The sequence below is a fragment of the Eubalaena glacialis genome, chromosome 1 (genome assembly GCF_028564815.1).
Source record: "Eubalaena glacialis isolate mEubGla1 chromosome 1, mEubGla1.1.hap2.+ XY, whole genome shotgun sequence".
In the NCBI taxonomy this organism is placed as follows: domain Eukaryota; kingdom Metazoa; phylum Chordata; class Mammalia; order Artiodactyla; family Balaenidae; genus Eubalaena; species Eubalaena glacialis.
In genome coordinates this window covers 167,503,394-167,531,075 of record NC_083716.1, presented here as the reverse complement: position 1 = coordinate 167,531,075, position 27,682 = coordinate 167,503,394, and the positions used below count along the sequence as shown (strand labels likewise).

At 38.3% G+C, this 27,682-nt stretch overlaps 1 protein-coding gene across 8 annotated transcripts in view; it reads right to left on the bottom strand.

Moving 5' to 3' along the window:
* The window catches only part of TANC1 (tetratricopeptide repeat, ankyrin repeat and coiled-coil containing 1), a 235,033-nt gene that overhangs the window by 140,343 nt on the left and 67,008 nt on the right, over positions 1-27,682 (bottom strand). For 7 of the 8 annotated variants that reach the window (XM_061184053.1, XM_061184097.1, XM_061184083.1 and 4 more), the window contains one exon: positions 20,648-20,727. In XM_061184053.1, the coding sequence (XP_061040036.1) occupies positions 20,648-20,708 (61 nt within the window). In that variant the 5' untranslated portion in view covers positions 20,709-20,727. Of the gene's footprint in view, positions 1-20,647; positions 20,728-20,847; positions 20,918-27,682 lie in introns of those variants that run through there. The other variant, XM_061184062.1, reaches the window with a different exon arrangement.

The window sequence follows — 27,682 nt, the reverse complement described above, 5'->3', positions numbered from 1 at the left end:
CATCATTACCAACACCATCACCACCATCACAAAAGAAAGAAGGAAGGAAGAAAGGGAGAAAGGAAGGGAGGGAGGGAGGGAGGAAAAAAAAAGAAAAAAGCATTGCTCAGTTTTTGAAGCAGCAGCCTCAATGACATGTCTGGTAAAATATCTTAGCAACAATGTCAATATTGTCTCACTCCAGCTAACCATATTAACATTCCACTCTAATCATGATTTCTCAAATATAAAATGGAATGTGCATTACTCACTTAATTCATTCTCTGAGTATCACTGGGAAAACAGCCCTCTAACAATTTCTATAAAGCTGCATGAAAAATTAACAACACTGTAAATAAATAAATAACTAGATAAACAAACAAATAAATAAATAACATATATATATCTGTCCTGGGATAAACCATAATGGAAAAGAATATAAAAAAGAATGTATAGGGACTTCCCTGGTGGTCCAGTGGTAAAAAATCCACCTTACAATGCAGGGGACGTGGGTTCGATCCCTGGTCAGGGAACTAAGATCCCACATGCCGCGGAGCAACTAAACCCGCACACCACAACTACTGAGCTCGCGTGCTTCAACTAGAGCCCACGTACTGCAAACTACAGAGCCCACACGCCCTGGAGCCCGTGTGCCACAACTACAGAGCCCACGCGCCACAACTAGAGAAGAGAAAACCCACACGCCATAACTAGAGGAGAGAAGCCCGTGCGCCACAACGAAAGATCCTGCATGCCTCAACAAAGATCCCACATGCCTCAACCAAGACCTGACACAGCCAAAAATAAATGATCTTAAAAAATATATATATATGTATAACTGAGTCACTTTGCTGTACAGCAGAAATTAACACATTGTAAATCAACTATACTTCAATTAAAAAATAATTAAACATCAAAATTATATTCAATGGCTATTCGCTTTTGTGTATCTAACTTGCACGTGTGAGAATAAGCAAGTGTTGATGAGGAATCTGCATAAACACAAGAACCAAATAAAATATACTGACAAATTACTTTGATCAAATCCTGCCCCTTGTTATTTCTGTAATGGAATCCTTTCACTCATCTGCTTGTATACCTGTATTTCAAATTCATCTTTATAGGGCTGCCAAGAACAGAGTCTACTAGATAGTGGGGGAGCTCCTCTTCCTACGAGTTTTCCAAGTCACATACACATACCCCTGCCACAGTTGGCTGGAGCTTGTCCTGCACAGACACAGGAACAAATGGCATGCCAGCGGCTCCCGAACCTGGCTAACCACTCAAAAACCATAAAAAAAAAAAAATTACAGAAGCCTGAGTCCCACCACGGTGAGTAATGCAGTAGGTCTGGTAGGAATTTGAGTCACAAGTGCTTTCGATGAACTAGCCAGGTTTAGTAATCGCTGCACTAGAGCCTGCTCTTGTAAAGCCAAGGTGAATACTGAGTCTCACAGGTACACCCCCTTTAAGTGCACACAGCTTCTCTTCACAGAATGCTGGTGGTGGATCCTTGCATGCTGGCCTCACATTCCTCCCTCCCAGCAAACACATGCCACCCCAGACGGTTGCAGCAACTGCCCCACAGCACTCCACTAGGAGCAGGCCTACCACACTCTCTCCTCCTGCACCAGATGGAATGGCCAGGGCCGTGTATGCCACACAGACAAGGGAACCAAGGAGACAAAAATATCTGAGATGCCACCATTTGGGCCTAAAGCCAAAAGGAGAGGGTCAAGGGGCAGAAACAAAGAAGCCAGAAGGGTATAGAAATTACCATCAATTATAATAAGAGCAAACATTTATGAAATGCTTACAATGGTCCAGGCACTGTTACAAGCACTGAATCCTCAGGACAACCAACAGCCCTCAGAGGGAGATGCTGTTATCATCCCCATTCTACAGATGTAAAAATGGAAACAGTGAGGTTAAGCAACTTGACCTGGGAATTGAACCCATGCAACCTGGCTGCTATACTGTCCTGATCATAAGGTTTTGGAGACAGAAAAACAAACTGGATTCAAATCCTGGCTCTGCCACTTAGCAGCTGTGCAGTCTTAAGCCAGTTCCTTAACCTCCACTAATAAGCTACTGTTTATAAGCATGTAGCACACTATCTGATACACAGTAAACACTCAAAGAGCAACTTTTATTAGTACTGCCACATTTTACCCCAGGAGATTCACTTCCTGGTGAACTGCAGTTCACTTCCTAGTTTCTTCAATACCTTGAAGAAGAAAAATATCTCACCTACCCCTCACAACATTCGAGTATCAAAAACTCTCCATGTAAATTCAAATATCTATATATTTTATTTCCCCAAAACAGATACTATGTGAATGCAAAACAAAACAAATTCCCTTCATCATCAACATTATCATGCCTGAAGTTTTAAAAAACAAATCTTCCTTTCATTTGACCCTCGTAATTACTCTATGACACAGATAGAGATTGTTACCTTCATTTTTTTAATTAATTAATTATTTATTTATTTTTTGGCTGCATTGGGTCTTCATTGCTGCACGCGGGCTTCCTCTAGTTGCGGCGAGCGGGGGCTACTTTTCGTTGCGGTGCGCAGGCTTCTCGTTGCGGTGGCTTCTCTTGTTGCGGAGCACGGGCTCTAGAGCGCAGGCTCAGTAGTTGTGGAGCACGGGCTTAGCTGCTCCATGGCATGTGGGATCTTCCTGGACCAGGGCTCGAACCTGTGTCCCCTGCATTGACAGGTGGATTCTTAACCACTGCGCCACCAGGGAAGTCCCTGTTACCTTCATTTTATAGACAAGAAAACTGAGGTTCAGAAAAATGAAACAACTTTTTCAAAGAGAACTAGTAGGTACATTCAAACTGGAACTCTTACCTAAGTTTCCTGAAGCCAAACCAGCAGAGTGCTTATTCATCTTAAAGATGCCGCTTCCATAAATCAGAAGGAATTTGAGGTACTGTTTGGGGAGCCCAATAACCATGGTAACAATTTAATGGATAGAGGGGGGGAAACCCCAGAATCTCTTAATCTTCAGAATCTTAGAGCTAAGGATGTAAGGAGGTGTAATCAGATTAGCAGCATCAAAACTCTCACACGAAGCAGGGAAAGAAAGCCGACCTCCCTGAAATAATGACTTATAACCTCAGTCACTTTTCAACACTGAACTTACAGAATTAAAACAAAATCCTTCCCTTAATCCTATAAAAAATGAAGTCTGAGTTAGATGAATCTTCTTAGGTTTTATAATTCAAAACTAAACATGACATGTTTCACTTGCTTAGAACTCTAGCTAGTAAACGATCAATGGTTAACCACTTAACAAAATATTAAAACACCTATTGAAACCAACAGAAAATTAGGTAAATGAACAGGCAGGACAAAGAAAGAAATGTAAATTTTATTTCTGTCAAATACTTATATACCATCTGCCAAGCATGGATTTAAGTACTTTATAAATATTAACTCATATAATCATCATAAGTGACCCATGAGGCACAGAAAGGTTAAGTAATTTGCTCAAGTTCACGTAAGTCACATAAGTTCATACAAGTTACTAAACTATGGAGCCAGGATACAAATCCAGGCAGTGTGGCTTCAAATGGCCCACAAACATATAAAAATGCCTTTGGATTCATTCTAAAGAATTGCAAAATTAAAATAATGAGATATCACTTTTGCCTATTATACTGGAAAAGATGAAATATTGATAGTTTGATTATAACCTATGCTGATAAGCATGTGAATAAACAAGCATTCTCACATATTGAAGGTGCAACTGTAAATTTAATGGCACCTTTTTGAAGGGCAATTTGACAAAATTTAGGAAAATTATAAATGAATAAACTTATTAACCAACAATTTTTCTTACAACTATCCTTATGAAAGGACAGGGAGTTATTATGCACAAGGAGATTTACTCTAGTATTGATTGTAATGACAACAAAAAAGATAAAACCATCAACGGGAATAATAAAACAAGTTATAGAATATCTGTCCAATGTAACACTGAGAAACTTTTTAAAAGCCTATATATTAGTATGTGCTAATATGAAAATATGTCTAAAAATGTATTCAGTCAACATGGTAACTTACAAAATAAAACACACTGTAAAGTCTATCGGTTTTCTTAAGGATCTATACATGTACATATATGCATGCATACACACATATATGTATTGAAAATATCTAGAAAGATCAAATAAACCATTAACATTAATTTCCTTTGGGGACCAAAAATGGAAGCAGAGAAGAAATGGGGGGTATCTTTACTTTTAATACCATTGTATAGCTTTTTTTAAATGATTGTATATTTAACTATTACATTTACGGTGTTTGAGTAACTTTACCAAAAAAAGGATGGATTTATAACAGTCTCAAGGACATCAAGCAGAAATGGGCTTTAAGATACAGAAAAAGAAAGAGATATTACAGTGCTACTGAATCCAGATTAAGGCCATGTAAGAATTTCTGAAATAAATTTTCTAGGGAGGGGGGAAAACACTTCTAGAGAAGGAAAAAAATCAAAACAAGTATCCCTGGAGAGAGAAATTATAAAGTAATTCACTGTCTTCTATCTCAGGGATGTGTTTTCCTTTATATTTACTCAGTGCTAGAGATAAAAATAAGGAAACTAGCCAGAGACATAGTAGAAACTGTACTAGTCTGGAGTCAAAAGCTATACCTTGAGCCCATCTTTGTTTTAACGAGCTATAAGGCCTTGGGCAGTTGCTCAATGTTTTCCAAATATTTCTCAAAAACTGAAGACACTGAACTCAATTTCTTAAGGTCCTTCTAGATCTAAAACCCTTTATTTCATTACTTTAGCTTAGTTTGAAAAAAAAATCCATGTACCTAATAATCTAAGAATATAAGCCATGGACAATGTTTTTTACACTTAAGACTACAGCAATTTATTAAGGAGATGCTTCCCTGTCTGGAACTATCCCTGCCCACTATCAGAAACTCACAGGATGAGGGCTCCCAGCACATCCAGGGAGCGGGAAGCGCTTAGACTTTTTTGACTGTGTACAGAGGTAGAATGTTATTAGGTACCATGGAAAACCTAATGACTCATTTGTGTTGGTTTTATGTCCTTATTTTGGTTTCTCTATAAAATAAGTTTCTTAAATACAAGTCAATCAGACTAGCAGATCTCTAGCCTCAGCACAAACATGAAATTTTTCATAATGCAGGAGACACTGCTACCCATTGAAGACAGGCAATGTGACTTTCAGCAACTTCAAGGAAAATTCCCCTACGAGTAACTTTATAAGGAAACCCCACTACTACACACCAGGGCCACACCTGGAAAAGGGAAGAACCAAACTAAAGAGTCTCTCACATTCCCAACAGAAAAAATGTACATGGACATAAAAAGACAATTATTGAAGAGGAACTATAAATGGGCACTAAATATTTAAAGAGGTCTTCCGATCTCAAAGAAATGCTAATTAAAAACAAATACATGTTTTAACCTATAAACTTGACAAAGATTATTAAAATCCACAAATACCCAATACTAGAAAGAGCTATGCAAGCAGGCACACTCACACACTGCTTACACAGGTGGCGACCAACACAATCCTTCTGGAAAACAATTTGTCAAGAAGTACCAGGAGCTTCTGAAAAGTTCCTTTCCTTTCACTATTAATTCCTTATCTAGAAACATTCCACTAAAATAATCAGAGATTTATACAAAGATACATATTTTCCAGAGGGTTTTTTCTTTAATGAATGAGAAAAATATGTAAACAAAATTCACCCAAACAAAATCATGGTATATTGGTACAACAGACTCTTAGGCATTTTTCAAAGAGTAATGACATTAAAAAGGATAAAGCAAAAGATAAGAATTAAGAAAAAACCCCAGGATATTCTTTATCAGTATTTTACAAATTTTCTACAATGAGCACGTATTATACTGGGCATTGATCAAAGGCCGATATTTATTCTGACTTGAACTTTTCCAAAACCAAAATGGATGTAACAGTTAATGGCACCTTAAAATTGCTACCAGCCAGGGAATGGTTGTAACGTGGCAGGCACTAACCACGCAAAACTATGTTATTACATCTGGTAGAGTGACTAGACAATTATAACCTCCTCCAGGTTTCAGTCAACAGATCACTTAAAGTCCATTGTGGAAGGAATAAGAGCCCTGAATTTTATCTGAAAGCCTTCCATTAAAACCTCCTTCTGAGATCACGAAAGAATGGCATCAAACTTGCAGAATGCATGTCTGCAGCTTGGAAGAAAAGTCCTGGAGAAAACAGTGAAGGGCTCAAAAAAATGCTGCAACATCAATGCTCTTAATGGTAGAGAAGATGATGTCATATGAAGAAAAATGAGTATTGACAACTAGGTGAAAAAAGTTATTTAGAAGAATCAGGTTCTGAATATAAATTTGAAATACCTTAACCAACTTATTTCATTTTCCTCCCATTTTATGAAAAAGATTGAGATATGTAAAAATAACTTTCTAAAGAAAGGAAATCTTCAGTAAAGTATAACATTTTAAGTAATAAAGTATGTCAATTTAATTGACAGCAGTTCTTTCTTCCTTAGCAGTACCCAAAATAATGGTGTGTTTTATAACCAATGAAGTACTGTGTAACATTTATAATCAGAACAATAAAGACAAGTGCTATGGGCTGAACTGTGTTCCCTCAAATTCATATGTTGAAGCCCTAACCCCCAACATGATGGTATTTGGAGAAGAGGCCTTTTAGAGATAATTAGGTTTAAATGAGGGCATGAGGATGGGGCCTTCATGATGGGATTTGCAACAAGGGGCACTGGAGTGCTTGCTGTCTCTCTTGCCATGTGAGGATTCAAGTATAAGGCAGCCATCTGCAAGCCAGAAAGAGAACCTTCAACCAGAACCTGATCATGCTGGTGCCTTGAGCTCAGAATTCTAGCCTCCAGAACTGTGAGAAAATAAACTTCTGTTATTTAAGCCACTCAATCTATGGCATTGTGTTATGGCCGCCCAAACTAAGACAACAAGAAAATGTGCCATCAGAAGTCAAAATATTTTTAACATCTGGCACTTGGAAGGACGTTTTCTACATAACTCTAAGGTTATGTAGAAAACTTTCTTGGGGCGGGTTGGTGAGGTGGGGGGCAAACAAATCCTCACAAAGATACAAGGCATTAACATACAAATTGTTTGATTTTGAGAACCAAATGTAAGATCATCAGGAAGGCAGCAGTGTACAGGTGGCTCTCTTCCATCCTCAACCCAGAGTTTGCATCCTCTTCACCTCTACCACCAGCCAGTTCCATGCTCTATATAAACTCCAGACATGTGCCCAAACCATTATAGGCCCCTATGTGTATGTCTTATATCAGAGACATCATTATTACTGAGTACTCTGTGCTCTGGGACAGTCTCAGGGAACAAAGAATGTCATCATGTACCCAATGTAGCAGTATGATGCTCCCAAAGTCCCTTAAAAATGGACAATTCTCACACAAACTTCTGAGAATGAAGAATTAAAAATCAGCTCTAAAGTCTTATTTCATTCTGACCCCCATGACAGTGCTGTGGTCACCAGAACACAGGACAAGAATCTCTGATTCTATATTGGCACCACTGATGGCTGATGTGTTATAACCAGCCTGCCACCAAAGGGAGAGGGGGCGTGAGAGACAGACACAGATCCTACATTCCAACTCCATGATTTCCAATATGAATAAGGGTTTCTCAATTTGATGCTATATACCAAGGCTAGGGCTACCCAACTGGTTACCCCTGATGGCCATCTGTCAACTGCAGGACAAGTGTAAGGTCAAAGCCCTCAACCCCTAAAAAAAAGAACCACTTAGTTTAGATCATCCTGCATGGAAAAAAGAAGTCAACCTAGGTCAAAATTTTTGGTAGCCTATCTCCCCTCTCAGGAATTATGTTTGCCAATAGATTACATCAAATCCAGTTTTCTACATTTCTGTAAGAATACATATAAAACTTATGCAAATAGGTCACATGAAAATTCAAATATGGAGCTTTTTATGAGAATTAAGAAGCCATACATGACAAAACTCTCTGAAGACTTGGTCTATAGAAACTAAGACCATTGGTTGTTTTTTGTTTTTTAACAGTAAAGCAGCTTGCATGAACAAAAATCTGTGAAATGAAATTAGGTTTGACATAAAAATGGACTCTGCATTATTATATTTCTGTATTAGCTTTCTTGTTGCATTTATACATATACATACAAAAAGGGACCCAAGTAAATAAATGTTGTTGTCTGAGAATTTTGCTACATCCTTTATGATGATTCGGATAGGTTGTGACTTGTTAGAGGTTGTATTGGCCATAAAAAGTGGAAGATCCAGGATAAGTCTTGATTTCACCTTCTCAGTCCAGACTTTTCTCTAATTACACCTCTCACAGGAAACAGCTCAGATGGACCAGCCATGGTCCATTATGTATAGCGCCTGACACACATGATAAATGCCCAGTATTTGTGCCCATCCTTCTCTTTCATCCTTTATATATCCCTAAAATGTATGGGGAAGCTATAAAGTGGATGGGCAATGGCGCCTTCCACATATAATGAACTTTACTAATAAGGATATGTTGAAATGAAACATCTCAGCAACTTTATAAACTGTACTTAGAAATCTATTCTTAAAGCTGCTTGCTAACTCCCGAATTTCTTTAGTAAGGGGAAAAGCCTCTCAGTTTAACTTCACAAAGAAAAAAGGGTAAAATGCAAGTGACACGATATAGGTTAAAAGGTAAAACAAGTTATAAATCAAAGTATAAATCACCATACAACAGACAAATGACTCAGAGCTGCTTCGGTTTTATCATGAGGGAAAGGCTAAAGATGGCAGAAGAGCCTTTAGTATCCAAAGTCAATGGCAGAATCGGTATTTGGAGAGAGGACATCATGTATAGAGGCTTCTAGAACATCATTCTCTTGCCTGAGATCAACAGGAAAGGAACAAGATTTTTAGAAGGGTTTTGTTTGTTCTTTAAAGTACCAAACAGTTTTCTCGAGAAAGAAAAGACGTACTGAACATCTAGCAGAAGCCATATGTCAAGCAACGCACTTCTGTAGACAGGTTATCTTATTTAACCCTGACAACATCCCTGTAAGGTAGCTTAACTAGGTTAAGAAATTTGTCCAAGTACACACGGAAGTGAACAAGCTAGGATTTGAATTTGCATCTTCAGATTCCAAAGTCTGTGCTTTTTCGAGACTCTGACGTGTGAGGGGTGACAAAGAGAAAAACTGATGAAGGGACCAACTGAACCAGAGGGAACAGCATTCCCACTCCTACTAATAACCAGCCTGTTCCATTCTATGTTCAAATCCTGTCCTACAGGATTTTGCAGAATTTATTTAAATGCTCTGGTAAATAGAAATACAATACCTTTAGACTGAACTATTTCTGCTTATTTTTTTGCTTGGGAAACATTTTTTGAGTCAGTTAACAACAAGATACCAAATATCCATAGCTCAGCAAGACAGTCACTGCACTAAATTCCTAAATAATAGTCCACAACCACAAAAAATGGGCAATGCAGCAGAGAATAATCAAAAGCAGCTTCATATTTTCTGGATAAAACAAAGCATTGTTTGTATTGAGGCATTTTAGAAGGTACCACTGAAAACCAGACTGCAGCCTGGAATGGCTTAAAATATCACATTTAACAATCACATCAATGGCTTTTAAACTTTAGAGGCAAACAGCTTCCTTTTACTACAAATTCAAAGTGAAGGATTAGATGCAAAGCTAACAGATTCAGGACACATTCAAGCTTAGGGACTAACCAATGCCTTAATTAGCACCATTAATTACAAGTGTATTGAACCAACTAGCTGGGTTTTAATGATGAAACGGTTAAGGTCAAAATTTTTAAATAAATTGCTTCAAACTAAGCCCCCCTGCTGAAAAAAGAACACCAATAATTAAACTGAAAGGAAAAGCCTAATAAACAATTATTTTGGCATATTTAGCAACCTTAATCAGTCTATATTTTAATTGAGACAATACCACAATTAAGAGTTCACCAAACTTTGCTCTTCTGCCTCAACTTGGAGCTAACTGCATTGGCCAAAAGGTTTGTTTGTTTTTTCTGTAAGATGACTCTAGTAGCACTTAGTTGTCTTTAACTTCATTCCAAACAATTTTGTTAGATTGTATGTGACAGCTGTCATATCAGCATGCATTTAAAAAAAAAGACATCATAATTGGTGAATTTTTGTGTAGCCATTTTAATATTGAAGATGAAAGAAAAAAGCAACATTTTCAGAATATTCTGCTTTATTATTTCAAGAAAGGTAAAAACACAACTGAAACGCAAAAAAAAATTTGTGCAGTGTATGGAGAAGGTTCTGTGACTGATCGAACATGTCAAAAGTGGTTTGCGAAGTTTCATGCTGGAGATCTCTCGCTGTACGATGCTCCACGGTCAGGTAGACCAGTTGATCAAATCGAGACACTGAGAACAATCAATGTTATATACCACTCAGGAGACAGCCGACATACTCAAAATATCCAAATCAAGCGTTGAAAATCATTTGCACCAGCCTGGTTATGTTCATCGCTTTGATGTTTGGGTTCCACATAAGTTAAGCGTAAAAAACCTTCTTGACCATATTTCCGCATGGGATTCTCTACTTAAACGTAATGAAAACATTCCGTTTTTACAACAAATTGTGACAGGTGATGAAAAGTGGATACTATACAATAAGGTGGACTGGGGCAAGCGAAATGAACCACCACCAACCACACCAAAGGCTAAAGAAGGTGATGTGTATATGGTTGGATTGGAAGGGAGTCCTCTATTATGAACTCCTTCCAGAAAACCAAACAACTAATTCCAACAAGTACTGCTCCCAGTTAGACCAATTGGAAGCAGCACTCGACGAAAAGAGTCCAGAATTAGTAAACAGAAAAATCATAATCTTCCATCAGGATACTGCAAGACCGCATGTTTCTTTGATGACCAGCCAAAAACCGTTACAGCTTGGCTGGGAAGTTTTGATTCACCCGCTGTATTCACCAAACATTACACCTTCGGATTTCCATTTATTTAGGTCTTTACAAAATTCTCTTAATAGAAAAAATTTCAATTCCCTGGAAGACTGTAAAAGGCACCTGGAACAGTTCTTTGCTCAAAAAGATAAAAAATTTGGGGAAGATGGAATTATGAAGTTGCCTGAAAAATGGCAGAAGGTAGTGGAACAAAAGGGTGAATACAGTGTTCAATAAAGTTCTCGGTGAAAATGAAAAATGTGTCTTATTTTTACTTAAAAACCAAATGTACTTTTTGGCCAACCCAATACTTCCACACCAATACAGGGCAAGTAGGAGAGTTGGACAGGGCAAGAGACTATGGTCTCAAGATTGGCAGAGGGCAAAAGGGACACACAGAGAGGGAGAGGGATTAGCCCTTTCTAGGAGGGCAAGAGGCCTTGCCCATCTAATGCTTCCAGATTGGTGTCACTATTTCCAGGGTTAAAAGGAAAAAAACAAAACCATTATCGACAGTGAGATTTGATTACATCGTAGATGTTAGATAAAATTAGGTTTCATTTCTTGGAGACCAGTAGGAAAAAAAGTCCAAAAAACTAGCCAAGCCATGTACTTGCTCTGTGGAAGCAGTAACTATTATAATGAGCTATACTAGATATCTATGTTGGTTACCTTTTGATGTGGAGAGGACCTGCAAATGTCTACAACTGAGAATCCTCCCTAATGCACATCTTGGTGGGAGATGAAGTCCACCTTGCCCTAGAGAAGCTAAGAAGTCCAAATACACACTTGCTCAGCCTCTCCTACAGCCAGAACCCAGGCATGGGAACCAGGCTCAGCCCTTTTGATGTACATGCCCCACACTTTCAATTTCTCCTTGGTTATTCTTAAGCATTTTCACTTCCAGATGAATTTTAAAATCAACTATGTCAAAAGCAAAACACAACAGGATTTTTAGGGCAGTGAAAGTACTCGGTATGATACTATAATGGTGAATACATGTCATTATCTACTTGGGCAAACCCACAGGATGTCCCACACCAAGAGTGACCCCTAATGTAAACTATGGTCTGCGGGTGACGATGTGTCAATGTAGGTTCATCAGTTGTAACAAACGTACCTCCTTGATGGGAGAATATTGATAATAGGGACGCTAGGAATGAGTGGAGGCACGGGGTATACAGAAAATCTCTGCACCTTCCTCTCAATTTTGCTGTGAATCTAAAACTGGCTCTAAAAAAAATTACATCTTTAAAAAGAAAATAGTTGGGATTTCATTAGAGATTAAATGGCATCTATAGATAATTTTGTAAGAGCTAGTCAGTTTAAAATAATAAATTTGCCTATTCAGGAATACAGTATTTCTTTCCATTTATTCAGGTCTTCCCTTAAGTCCTTCAACAAAGTTTTATTATTTTCTTCAATATAAGGCTTGTACCTTTCTTCTTAGGTTGATATTTAAAGTTTCTGTTTCCATTATAAAATGGGACTTTTTTCCTTTTCATTTTCTAAACAGTGCTGCTATACAGAAAAGATATGAATTTCCTATCCTGCTCTTATATCCACTCTAAACTCTTACTAGGTCCAGGTTTGACATCAATACTCTGAAAGCTTAAGAGTTCAGTAATTACTTTTAAATTAAGGAACTTTAATGATAGTGACATGAAAGTTTGCTGATAGTAAAGGTCATTTACACACGTGGTAGAAGGTTGTAGACCTCTCTAGAGAGCTTCAAAATAAAGACAACACCTCATCTGCTTGTTTTAGATCAAGGCCCTAACATAACAGCAGGGAAAGAAAAAATAGATGCCCTCATCTGGCCTTCCCCACATTATGGTTTAATATTGATTTTTGCTCCCTTAGGCCTGACTCAAGGTCAAGAGAACTCATTTGCACTCATGGACTAGTGGAAACAGGTAAATGTAGTTTCCCAAAAAATTTTAAAGTTTTTAATATTGCATTCTCCAGTGTGATTCTACAGCCTCCAGAAAATACTTTTTGCTCAGCTATAAGCATTTCCTAGGTAAAAAAAAAAAAAAAAAATCATAAAAAAAAATTTTGCTATTTTTAGAGCTGACTCAAATGACTTTCAATAACTTTCAATAATTTAATATCTCACTGTACATAATACTTGAAATATCCTTATATGCATATAACTTAAATTTCAATACCTGCTAGAATTTTACCAATAAAGTGACATTTTCTTTTAGGGACAGGTGCTTAGAGTATAAAAACTTTTCAATACTTATGAAAAATATTTGTTTCCTTTTGAAGAATACTAAGTTTAACTCAGTGATTTTCCAAATTCTCAAAATAGGTTCAACATAAAAGTGTAGCTCAAGATTGTCTGAATAGCAACAGTCAGCTCTACCCACCACCAGAGCCTCCCATCAAGCCTCTTAGATAGCCTCAAACACCAGAGGGCACACAGCAGAAGCAAGAAAAACTACAATCCTGCAGCCTGTGGAACAAAAACCACATTCACAGAAAGATAGGCAAGATGAAAAGGCAGAGGGCTATATACCAGATGAAGGAACAAGATAAAACCCCAGAAAAACAACTAAATGAAGTGGAGATAGGCAACCTTCCAGAAAAAGAATTCAGAATAATGATAGTGAAGATGATCCAGGACCTCGGAATAAGAATGGAGGCAAAGATCGAGAAGATGCAAGAAATGTCTAACAAAGACCTAGAAGAATTAAAGAACAAACAGAGATGAACAATATAATAACTGAAATGAAAACTACACTAGAAGGAATCAAAAGCAGAATAACTGAGGCAGAAGAACGGATCAGTGACCTGGAAGACAGAATGGTGGAATTCACTGCTGTGGAACAGAATAAAGAAAAAAGAATGAAAAGAAATGAAGACAGCCTAAGAGACCTCTGGGACAACATTAAACACAACAACATTCGCATTATAGGGGTCCCAGAAGGAGAAGAGAGAGAGAAAGGACCAGAGAAAATATTTGAAGAGATTATAGTCGAAAACTTCCCTAACATGGGAAAGGAAATAGCCACCCAAGTCCAGGAAGCGCAGAGAGTCCCATACAGGATAAACCCAAGGAGAAACACACCAAGACACATAGTAATCAAATTGGCAAAAATTAAAGACAAAGAAAAATTATTGAAAGCAGCAAGGGAAAAACAACAAATAACATACAAGGGAACTCCCATAAGGTTAACAGCTGATTTCTCAGCAGAAACTCTACAAGCCAGAAGGCAGTGGCATGATATACTTAAAGTGATGAAAGGGAAGAATCTACAACCAAGATTACTCTACCCGGCAAGGATCTCATTTAGATTTGATGGAGAAAACAAAAGCTTTACAGACAAGCAAAAGCTAAGAGAATTCAGCACCACCAAACCAGCTCTACAACAAATGCTAAAGGAACTTCTCTAAGTGGGAAACACAAGAGAAGAAAAGGACCTACAAAAACAAACCCAAAACAATTAAGAAAATGGTCATAGGAACATACATATCGATAATTACCTTAAACGTGAATGGATTAAATGCTCCAACCAAAAGACACAGGCTTGCTGAATGGATACAAAGACAAGACCCATATATATGCTGTCTACAAGAGACCCACTTCAGACCTAGGGACACATACAGACTGAAAGTGAGGGGATGGAAAAAGATATTCCATGCAAATGGAAATCAAAAGAAAGCTGGAGTAGCAATACTCATATCAGATAAAATAGACTTTAAAATAAAGAATGTTACAAGAGACAAGGAAGGACACTACATAATGATCAAGGGATCAATCCAAGAAGAAGATATAACAATTATAAATATATATGCACCCAACATAGGAGCACCTCAATACATAAGGCAACTGCTAACAGCTATAAAAGAGGAAATCGACAGTAACACAATAATAGTGGGGGACTTTAACACCTCACTTACACCAATGGACAGATAATGCAAAATGAAAATAAATAAGGAAACAGAAGCTTTAAATGACACAGTAGAACAGATAGATTTAATTGATATTTATAGGACATTCCATCCAAAAACAGCAGATTACACTTTCTTCTCAAGTGCGCATGGAACATTCTCCAGGATAGATCACATCTTGGGTCACAAATCAAGCCTCAGTAAATTTAAGAAAATTGAAATCATATCAAGCATCTTTTCTGACCACAACACTATGAGATTAGAAATGAATTACAGGGAAAAAAACGTGAAAAACACAAACACATGGAGGCTAAACAATACGTTACTAAATAACCAAGAGATCACTGAAGAAATCAAAGAGGAAATCAAAAAATACCTAGAGACAAATGACAATGAAAACACAATGATCCAAAACCTATGGGACGCAGCAAAAGCAGTTCTAAGAGGGAAGTTGATAGCTATACAAGCCTACCTAAAGAAACAAGAAAAATCTCAAGTAAACAATCTAATCTTACACATAAAGGAACTAGAGAAAGAAGAACAAACAAAACCCAAAGTTAGCAGAAGGAAAGAAATCATAAAGATCAGAGCAGAAATAAATGAAATAGAAACAAAGAAAACAACAGCAAAGATCAATAAAACTAAAAGCTGGTTCTTTGAGAAGATAAACAAAATTGATAAGCCATTAGGCAGACTCATCAAGAAAAAGAGGGAGAGGACTCAAATCAATAAAATTAGAAATGAAAAAGGAGAAGTTACAACAGACACCGCAGAAATACAGAGCATCATAAGAGACTACTACAAGCAACTCTATGCCAATAAAATGGACAACTTGGAAGAAATGGACAAATTCTTAGAAAGGTATAACCTTCCAAGACTGAACCAGGAAGAAACAGAAAATATGAACAGACCAATCACAAGTAATGAAATTGAAACTGTGATCAAAAATCTTCCAACAAACAAAAGTCCAGGACCAGATGGCTTCACAGGCGAATTCTATCAAACATTTAGAGAAGAGCTAACACCCATCCTTCTCAAACTCTTCTAAAAAATTGCAGAGGAAGGAACACTCCCAAACTCATTCTAGGAGGCCACCATCACCCTGATAACAAAACCAGACAAAGATACTACAAAAAAAGAAAATTACACACCAATATCACTGATGAATATAGATGCAAAAATCCTCAACAAAATACTAGCAAACAGAATCCAACAACACATTAAAAGGATCATATACCACGATCAAGTGGGATTTATCCCAGGGATGCAAGGATTCTTCAATATATGCAAATCAATCAATGTGATACACCATATTAACAAACTGAAGAATAAAAACCATATGATCATCTCAATAGATGCAGAAAAAGCTTTTGACAAAATTCAACACCCATTTGTGATAAAAACTCTCCAGAAAGTGGGCAAAGAGGGAACTTACCTCAACATAATAAAGGTCATATATGACAAACCCACAGCAAACATCATTGTCAATGGTGAAAAACTGAAAGCATTTCCTCTAAGATCAGGAACGAGACAAGGATGTCCACTCTCACCACTATTATTCAACATAGTTTTGGAAGTCCTAGCCATGGCAATCAGAGAAGAAAAAGAAATAAAAGGAATACAAATTGGAAAAGAAGAAGTAAAACTGTCACTGTTTGCAGATGACATGATACTATACATAGAGAATCCTAAAAATGCCACCAGAAAACTACTAGAGCTAATCAATGAATTTGGTAAAGTTGCAGGATACAAAATTAATGCACAGAAATCTCTTGCATTGCTATACACTAACGATGAAAAATCTGAAAGAGAAATTATGGAAACACTCCCATTTACCATTGCAACAAAAAGAATAAAATATCTAGGAATAAACCTACCTAGGGAGACAAAAGACCTGTATGCAGAAAACTATAAGACACTGATGAAAGAAATTAAAGATGATACCAACAGATGGAGAGATATACCATGTTCCTGGATTGGAAGAATCAATATTGTGAAAATGACTATACTACCCAAAGCAATCTACAGATTCAATGCAATCCCTATCAAATTACCAATGGCATTTTTTACGGAACTAGAACAAATCATCTTAACATTTGTATGGAGACACAAAAGACCCCGAATAGCCAAAGCAGTCTTGAGGGAAAAAAAGAGCTGGAGGAATCAGACTCCCTGACTTCAGACTATACTACAAAGCTACAGTCATCAAGACAATATGGTACTGGCACAAAAACAGAAACATAGATCAATGGAACAAGATAGAAAGCCCAGAGATAAACCCACGCACCTATGGTCAACTAATCTATGACAAAGGAGGCAAGGATATACAATGGAGAAAAGACAGTCTCTTCAATAAGTGGTGCTGGGAAAACTGGACAGCTACATGTAAAACAATGAAATTAGAACACTCCCTAACACCATAGACAAAAATTAACTCAAAATGGATTCAAGACCTAAATGTAAAACCGGACACTATAAAACTCTTAGAGGAAAACATAGGAAGAACACTCTTTGACATAAATCACAGCAAGATCTTTTTTGATCCACCTCCTAGAGTAATGGAAATAAAAACAAAAATAAACAAATGGGACCTAATGAAACTTCAAAGCTTTTGCACAGCAAAGGAAACCATAAACAAGACGAAAAGACAACCCTCAGAATGGGAGAGAATATTTGCAAACGAATCAACGGACAAAGCATTAATCTCCAAAATATATAAACAGCTCATGCAGCTCAATATTAAAGAAACAAACAACCCAATCCAAAAATGGGCAGAACACCTAAATAGACATTTCTCCAAAGAAGACATACAGATGGCCAAGAAGCACATGAAAAGCTGCTCAACATCACTAATTATTAGAGAAATGCAAATCAAAACTACAATGAGGTATCACCTCACACCAGTCAGAATGGGCAGCATCAGAAAATCTACAAACAACAAATGCTGGAGAGGGTGTGGAGAAAAGGGAACCCTCTTGCACTGTTGGTGGGAATGTAAGTTGATACAGCCACTATGGAGAACAATATGGAGGTTCCTTAAAAAACTAAAAATAGAATTACCATATGATCCAGCAATCCCACTACTGGGCATATACCCAGAGAAAACCATAATTCAAAAAGACACATGCACCCCAATGTTCATTGCAGCACTATTTACAATAGCCAGGTCATGGAAGCAACCTAAATGCCCATCGACAGACGAATGGATAAAGAAGATGTGGTACATATATAAAATGGAATATTACTCAGCCATAAAAAGGAACGAAATTGGGTCATTTGTTGAGACGTGGATGGATCTAGAGACTGTCATACAGAGTGAAGTAAGTCAGAAAGAGAAAAACAAATATCGTATACTAACGCATGTATGTGGAACCTAGAAAAATGGTACAGATGAACCGGTTTGCAGGGCAAAAGTTGAGACACAGATGTAGAGAACAAACGTTTGGACACCAAGGGGGGAAAACCACAGTGGGGTGGGGATGGTGGTGTGCTGAATTGGGAGATTGGGATTGACATGTATACACTGATGTGTGTAAAATTGATGACTGATTAAAAAAAAAAAAAAGAATCTCTAAGAAGGGAATAGTTTAAAAAAAAAAAAGATTGTAAAAACAATCTACAAAGGGTATGAAAAGCTGAACTCAAAATTTTAGACAAATATTTTCTAAATTTCTGTGACTGTGAGTTCAAGTACGTAAAAATGAATTTTCCTTTGTCTTGACAACAAAGATTGGTTTAATTGGAAACAGTAGAGCAAAATTCTTCCATATTGCAGCAGATATTATTACCCAAGTTTCACAGTGGTCTCAGTAGATTAGCCAGCTTTAATTTACAGAGAAACTTAGCTGTGATTTACTTATATAATGAGAGCTGGCACAGAGCTCAACACATGAATGGTCAAATTCCAAGTATTTTCCCCAATCATCTTGTGACATAACTTCGTCAAGATTTAAAATTCCATCTGTTTTGTTCCCCAGTGGAATACAACCAGGTTCTAGTTAAGAGAAAAAAGGCATACAGCATACAGATGTTTTATGAGAAATGTTCCCATTGCTCTTTCAAGTTGGTTTGCATTAGTGAAAAGCCAAAGTGTGGGAATTATTATGAAGAAATGATTCAGAAAACACAATAGTTGCTCTTAAAGACCAAAGGGGGAAATAAACCCCAAATAATATGCTCTACAACTGGAAAAGTTTCAAACGCAAACAATGTTCACTGTCTGGCCCATCTGAAAGGCAGGGTGCCGAAAATCATTAACATACTGTAATTTCACATGAGTCTGGCACGGATCAAAGAGGATGCTAAGCCTGTTGTGAAAGACTCCATTACTAAGCAGAGAGTTTTGGCTTGGAGACCCTGGCCCTGAGAAAAATAACCCACTGGTTGGCAGCTCCAGTCCAACAGACAGCTTTAGGATCTAACTTTATCCTGGAAATTACAAAGGCATGTAAAGAAGCAAATAACATAGTTCCTAGGATGAATGTCAGCTGAGCCAAAACTGGGGAAAATTTTTTTGTTGTTGTTTTTAAGACAGCTTTTCGAGAACTAAAGAGAAGGATGTTTTGGCCTTAACCCAGCACAGGGTGAAGGGCCCCCTGGATAGAAATTATGTGAACTGAAAATTCTCCGTAGTAACAATTCTAATTAATTATTCAAAGCTAGGAGTTGATTTTCTAAGGTTAAGAGCTAACTATGGTCTCCTGTTTCTATCATCAAAAACTGGTTTCTTCTTTTCTTTGCATCTGCTTAGCCAGGCATTAATGAAAGGCTTTTAATGGAATCTTATCAGCAACTTTACAACAAAGTCCCTACTTTTAAGGTTAAGTTTGCCTTTTGCAGGTTTGGTTAAAGGGAAATTAATAATAGAAAATTTGTCAAGATTCCACATAACCAAAAAGTTTACAAGTCCACTTATTCTTTTACAGAAACAACATATATAACAATATTACCACAAGGCATTACAAGATCTTTTGAATTAAAGAGTTAACTATAATTCAGCCTACTTATTTATACCTTAATAGAAATTAAAACTGAAGTGTTATTCAATATACAATAACTCAGAAACCAGCCATTCTCTGACTCTGGATTAACATGAGTTTACAGAGTGAAATTGCACATTTCAGGGAAATCGATCCATGCTAACAGATTTTTATTGTGCAATACAGGTAGATAACGTGTAGTTTTTCTGGTGAGTGGTCACCAAAATAACCTTAGAGTAGCTTATCACACGGAATGCAGTGTAGAGTCACAACGACGACATATGCACCAGAACTCTACAAACAGGAATGAAATCCAAGCCAAATTAAGTAGCTCTCATCATAATGAAAACTAGCAGCCTGGCATTGAGTGTGGCTACACCTGTTAGGGGGAAAATCTGATCCTCAAAAGATGAGGACCAGTCAGCCAGCAGTTGGTCAAACATATAAAATGCAAGCATGCGTGGGAAAAGAGAAAGCGCTTTCTAGAAATCAAATTCCTGGACACACCTGCTCTCCCTCAATGCCTATAACTCTGCCTCTGGATCTGAATGACCTGTTAAAATTATGACCCTTACAAGTCTTCTGGGAAAGGATTTGGTTCAGAACCCAAACTCAATCTTCAAGTCACTTCCCAGGAGAAAGCTCACGAATATATTTAGTTTCTCATGGCCTCCAGGTTGCTGTTTCTTCTAACCCATATCACTTCTCTAACCCATTCCCAAGGCAATAACATCTGCCCCGCCTGGATTAAGTGGGGCCTTGCTGACTCACGCCCACCATGCTTGCTCAGCTCAACTCAATCCTGGACACATACCTGTTTCCTTCTTGCTTCCCTTTCCTCCCTCTCGGCTCTTCTTCAGCACAGCCTTTAACATTTTCAACACTCTTTCGCTTCTAAAGAGAAAAGGAGGAGAGGGAAGAGGAATTAAGTATTATAAATTGGAACATAACTTTCATATTGACACAAACGGTAACTTGTCTTCAAACAGATCACTTAGGATAATATAAAGGTACCTTGAATTTTACATTAATTTTCTGTGAATAAACTAACATGGGGAACTAAATGCTAAAGACACAAGGAGAGTTTTATAATGTTTAATGAAGTGATCAGAAGTTCACCGTCTTGTTATAAAAGTTTAAAAAAAAAAACAGCAGCGCATTCTCAGCATTCCACATCTAATTAAGGTTATGAGGCTAAATCTGGACATGTTACTGTAAGATATCTGGCATAGGAATGTGGGTCTCCCAACCCCCATTCATCAAAAGAAAACATTAAGACAATCAAAAAGATAGTGGTTAAGAAGGAAAGCTACATGGTTAAAGGCATGTTTTACAGATGCTACTGATTATATAACCATAAGGAAAACATTTTGGAAGGTTAATCAGAATGAAACATACCTTAAAAACATTTGCAAAATAAATACAGTGGGAACACATTTCAACACTGATGTCGGGGTGTCTGATCAAACAGCACACACTGCAATGGGTTTTTACCACATATTGTTATGACTTTTGGGCGGGGGTGGGGGGAGGTAAGAAGAACAGGCCTGCGGCTGAATCCTTTAAATAATGAGCTGTATTTTTAAGCAGGGTTTTACTGAGCATGTAAAAACAACACAATGGCCCAGGCCTAAGATGAAACATAAAACCACCCCTCCAGCAAAGAGACAGACAAAAGGACCATTATTTCATCAGTTAGTCAGTCTCCTCCAGCTCTCTCTTCCCTCCACTAACTCAGATGAGATGGCTAGACAACGCCAAAACAGTAACAAATCTGAGTGGGTTGTGTTACCATCACACCCTTGTTAACGCACTAAGGAGAAGCAGGTAGAAGAAGGCAAGTAGCTTACTGCTGAAAAAAAACAAAGAGGGGATGACTCCTCTGTAGAAAACCTGCCTTGTTAGCATCAACGCTTCCAGTGGTCTCCGAACAACGCCCCGCACAAGTGCTCGACCCCAGAGTTGAGCCGAGATTTTGTGGAGCCCACTGAGAGGGAGGAAGGGTCCCAAAGTGCTGCCATGCACAACATAAGCACACAGGGTGACCTTTCTTATCATTGGGTCCAGGCCTGTATTTATTTTTCCAAGCCCTTTGTTTTCCTGATGAAGAAACAGAGACCCTGGGAGGCTGACTTGCCCCAGGGTCACACAGCTAATTAACAGCAGGGCCAGAATCCAAATCTCCCAGCAAGGGTCCTCCTCCTTCCCCAGTGCTGGCCTCTCTGCTTAGAGCAATGAAAGCTTTGGGAAACAGCAATCAAACAATCAAAAAAATTAACAACAAACCAACCAACCTGAAAGATACTAGGAAGTAAATATCTTAAGCAGAATTTGGAGAAAGCCATAGTGAAGTTTATTAGGGTTAACTCGTCTTACAAACAAGTCTTTACACACAAAAGGAGCATGGCTTAGAGCCTAATTCTTTTTAAAAATGCTACTTGAATGGACCCCTGTGAAAAGACTTGGGTTTCACGTAAAGGGCAAACACTGAATCTGGAAGTGGGCCACAGTGTGCTTCCATAGGGGAGCTGTGGAAACACAAATTTCTCCCGACAGTCACGCTTGAAGGAAACAATGCAAAATGCTGTAGCATAAAAAACGGAAGGAAAAGTTAAAAAATAAATAGATGCCTGGCAAGCACAGACATTTTCTTCTCCAAATTAAAAAAAAAAAAAAAATCAACCAACCCTTCAGGGTTTGTCATTTAGCAAAGACTACATACTAAAGAAATAAGAGAAAAATATCAATGGAGCCAGGCCAGCAAAGCTTGGCCAAGGTCCTTAGGGAACTTTTCCCCGTGTTTCCCTGGATCACTGAACAGCTCTGGCCCCACCACGGGCGGTGAAGCTGCCCCTGATTAATCACCCTTGTCACCACCAACCCACAACAGATCTACAATGCCACTTGGAATACACAGCCCACAGGGCAAGGAGTGGCAGACACGGACTTGGGCATCTCATCCCAGACACCTTAGATGCCTATTTTTGGGAGCTCAGCTGTTTTCAGGATAGTGAAATCTTCCCCATCAGTGGTCTCAAGTGAAGAGGCTATCAGATATTCGCTATAAGTTCCTCTCCCAGTTCTTGTTTTCCTCCCTAAATAGTAACTCAAGGGAAAGAGCTTAAATTTATTCTCTAAAAGATATTCAAACTGCTCATGGAGAAATTTTAACTGATTATATCTGGGTGCAAAAATTAAGGAACCCCCATACACACACAAGCTGGAAAGGAAAAAAAGAAGACTGCTCCCCGTGGGTTAAATTGTGAAATTAATACAGATCAGAGTAGAGCTGTGCAAAGTCCCAATCAGTCATGGCCTGAAAGATGTAACTGGAACTTGACATTCATCAACAGACCCTTTAAAGACTATGCCCATCTGAAGCGAGGTGGTCAGAAAAAGCAACTATAGTAATAGGCTGGAGGGGCCAACACTGGCAGTATAGTCCAGAGAAGATTATCTGCACACCTGACAGTACCTGTGAACTTATAAATACATACTCCCACATTCAGTTCTGGAAATAGGCCCATTAGGCTATGGGACCCAGTGCTATTAAACGCTGGCATCATAACTACTTTGCCTTCTTCTCATCCTGTTCTCAAGGAGCAGTGCCTCTTAATTTGGCTTTTTCACCTAACAACAGTGGGGGAGAGTGTGCTGGTCTAGTCCACCCAACACAATTGTCTAGCTTGTTGACAGACATGATTCTGGGAATAAATTAATAAACCAGTGTTCTGGCTTTAAACAAAAGCTCTCATGAGCTTTGTCCAAGGGAGTCACTTTGCCAAGTATCATCTATTTAAGACATAAAGAATATTAAGTTTCTGATTCCAGTTTGAGTACCAAAAGGAAGACAGTGGTAAATTCTTGAATGCAAATGCCACCGTGAAGCAGTCTTATGAGGGCAGCCAGCGGGCTCTCCCTGAATGACACCTTCTGCATCACTTCCCTTCCTGTAGTAACTTCAACTACTGACAATTTTCCCCTAAGAAGGGTGAACACTGCCCTGCTACAGAAGTGAACCACATAGAAATGATGCAAACCAGCCTTCCAGACACAAAAAAAGAAACTGCCAGAAGCTATCAAGTTCCTACTAGAGGACCATACATGTAAGGAAGTTCTTATGGACAAGCATAATAGAATAAAACAAGAAATGCTGTCCTTTTTCACTTTAAATACTATACTATAGATCAAAAGGCACAGGTGTAACTCAAATAAATACTGGCCAAATAGAATCCCTCAATTTCTGCCCCATAAAACTTTAGCCTCTATCACACAAGTAGTATAAATATATGGCTGGATTTAGCCTCTATCACACAAGTAGTATAAATATATGGCTGGATTTAAGTATTTAAAAATAAATCTTTGATGGCACTTCCCTGGTGGCACAGTGGTTAGGAATCCGCCTGCCAATGCAGGGGACCCGGGTTCGAGCCCTGGTCCAGGAAGATCCCACTTGCCATGGAGCAACTAAGCCCGTGCACCACAACTACTGAGCCCGCATGCTGAAACTACTGAAGCCCGCGCCTAGAGCCCGTGCTCCGCAATAAGGGAAGCCACCGCAATGAGAAGCCCGCGCACCACAACGAAGAGTAGCTCCCGCTCGCCGCTACTAGAGAAAGCCCGCGTGCAGCAAGGAAGACCCAATGGAGCCAAAACTAAATTAATTAATTTAAAAAAAAAAGAATGGGGCTTCCCTGGTGGCGCAGTGGTTGAGAATCTGCCTGCCAATGCAGGGGACACGGGTTCGAGCCCTGGTCTGGGAAGATCCCACATGCCGCGGAGCAACTAGACCCGTGAGCCACAACTACTGAGCCTGCGCGTCTGGAGCCTGTGCTCCGCAACAAGGGAGGCCGCGATAGTGAGAGGCCCACGCACCGCGATGAAGAGTAGCCCCTGCTCACCGCAACTAGAGAAAGCCCTCGCACAGAAACGAAGACCCAACACAGCCAAAAATAATAAATAAATAAATAAATAAAAATTAAAAAAAAAAAAGAATGAATAAGTCCTATTTAAAAATAAAAAATAAATCTTTGAAAAAGTAGAGAACTTCAGCTCTCATTTCTTTATATATTTTTGAGGAAGAGAGAAAAGACCAGCCTCTAGATTACAACAACTGAAATGATCTACTGGGAGAAAATTTCCTGTAATGTTCATTTAAAAGAAAATAAAATATGAGTATATGACATTACCTTTAGGTCAATGATCTGAAGTCACCTAAATTTCCTTATTTTTCTACTATCATTCGACATCTAAGTTTCCCAAATGCCATAGATTCTTCTTTTCAAAACCCACAGAAGTTAAACCAACTATTGAGCTTACTTTTACTTCTTAGATTTCTCCTTTAACACATAAACTCTTTGGAGATAGGCACAATGTCTCCATGTTATATGTTAAATAAGCATTCTGCAGTGATTACAAGGGTATATAAAATATAACAAAAGTTATCTTAGATTAAACAGTGAGATGATTTAAAAATAAGAGAAAAATCTATTTCAGTTTGCAATCCCAATGGCAGTATCATAACCATGACCACCTTGTCTGAAATCATAGAATAACACCAGCCTTAAAACTTTCCTCTTCTGGAGTGCCATACCACCTATTTATGAAATTTCAAATCGACTCCGTGAGCTGAGGGCAGGGACTATGTTTATTCTTTAATAGATACAAACAGAAGCCGGAACACAGCCTTCCCACACACTCTGTTCTCAATATTTGTTGACAGATTTAACTAGGCTGCAATGAACACAGATGAGCCATTTCCTCCAAATCAAGCAATTAACCAACATTTATAGCAGTTTATAAATTACAAAGAATATTCCTATATATTCTCATTTGCAAGGAATGCAAGAAAACAGTTAAATCCAAGAAATACTTGGGAGGAAAATGCTGCATTTCATAATGTCCCTTCGTGTCCACACCTGAGTCAGCCTTAAAATCTCAAGATAATAAACCCTTATTATCCAGTTATCCTGGACACCTAAACACACGCTCTGTGCTCACTCCACTGAAAGGAGCTTCTTGCATCAAACCATCCATCTGACCTCAAAGCAAAGCAGCCTCAGAAGGTGCCTCCTTTCTTTTGCCAAAATAAATAAAGCCAGAGTAGCAATATCTACAAGTGAAACACTGGAAAGTAAGATGCACATGATCATTAAGAAATTTTTTTTTTATTTATTTAAGAGAAGAGATACACCAAAAACATCTTCAATTTTAGGGGCTCAAAAACGTCTCAACCTAATAAGATTAAGACTCACCTACACGATAGCCATGTCTTCTGTAGTACTGCCTTTAGAACTTTCCTTTGCATTGGCAACCTTTAGTGTTTATCAAAAGAAAGGAAATGGGTGGTGGTGATGGGTGAGGAGGTGCTGTCTAAAGCAGCCTACAGAATAAATAATACAGTAGAGAGGAAGTAAGAGAAAACAAAGCAGGACAGAGACCACAAAAGGAAACAAAGCCCTGCTAGAGGGGGCAATGGCTGCTGCTGGAAATTCATGGAAAACTGCCTTCTAGAAGCTTCCTGAAAGCAAGAGCCATATCTTGACATTTTTTAAAGATCCCAGGAGGCTGGGGAAAAACCAGCTCTTGATGAATACTTGAAATTCCAGGAGGTCTCTCTCCCATCCCCCCCCCACCCCCCACCCCCCACCCCCCCCCTCCCCCGAGGTAGTAGAAGGAGCCTAGGAATTAGGAGACCTGGTCCTGGCATTGTGACTGGGAACAAGTTACCAAACTTCTCTAGGATTCAGACGCCTCATCCAGGAAAGCTGGGGGAGAGGAGAAGGGGTTATTGATCAAGAAACCAGAAAGCAATAGTGATGGTAAGTAAAAAAGCGGCCCTTGGTATTGCTTAACATGCAGAGCTGGGAAACAGGACATCATTCGGCTGTGATTTATCCCCTAAGACACATAGACCCAACCATTTGGTCCTCTTTATTCAAAGCCATTCTACAAATTGTATCTCTAATTCTGCTGTTCTTTTCTTTAGAGTTAGGTTTGTCTTATACTCAAACCTGACGTCTTTTTGCCTAAGTTATTAAAAGCAAAGTAAATTTACAGTCACAAGTAATATGAATGTAAAAGAGTTCTGGGCATGAAGTTTGAACTCAAATGTTTAAGTTCTGATGCACAAAATTAAGTGGAAATTCCCTATTAGATTGAAATCATTTTCAACCCATATTTAAAATACTCTGTAGAAAGATATACAAGTTGTTTTGAGAAAAGTGTCCTTAAAAATCTGACTCTCCTAAGCCAGTATTTCAAGTTGCTAAAAAATTACTATATACAAGTTTGTTTAAAGAAGTTTTCACTTTGATAACACTTGGCAAAAAAGAAATTTCACTTTTGGAAGAAAATATGAAGAAGCTACCTGTTTCTGGCTACAAGAGCCATTTTTCTACATTGTGAAGGGATTTGTTCCATTCAACTTTGAACACTATCTCATCCATAAAGCCTTCCCAGGCCATGATAGTCAAAAGGTATCTTTAATTCCACATCCCACTTTGTACTTACAGATGGTTATCAATCAAAATCACAGTAAAAAATGTTGAACTCTACAAATCCCCCATGGCACCTAAAAAAGTACCTTACATGCAACAAACACTAAATAAATCTCCTTAAATGAAAGAATAGCAGTGTTGTTATGGAGGGGAAATCAAAATCAATAGCAATTCTCTCCCACACGGGATTTGGAATAATAATGTAAGAATTCTTCTGATACCAAGTACTAATTTCCAAGTTTATGGCCAAAGTTATCTGACTTATACACGATGAACAGCATATCTCCATAGCAGGACCTGTTCTGTTATCAGGGCTTCAGAAGCACCAGCTGCAGGCAGGTTATATTTTG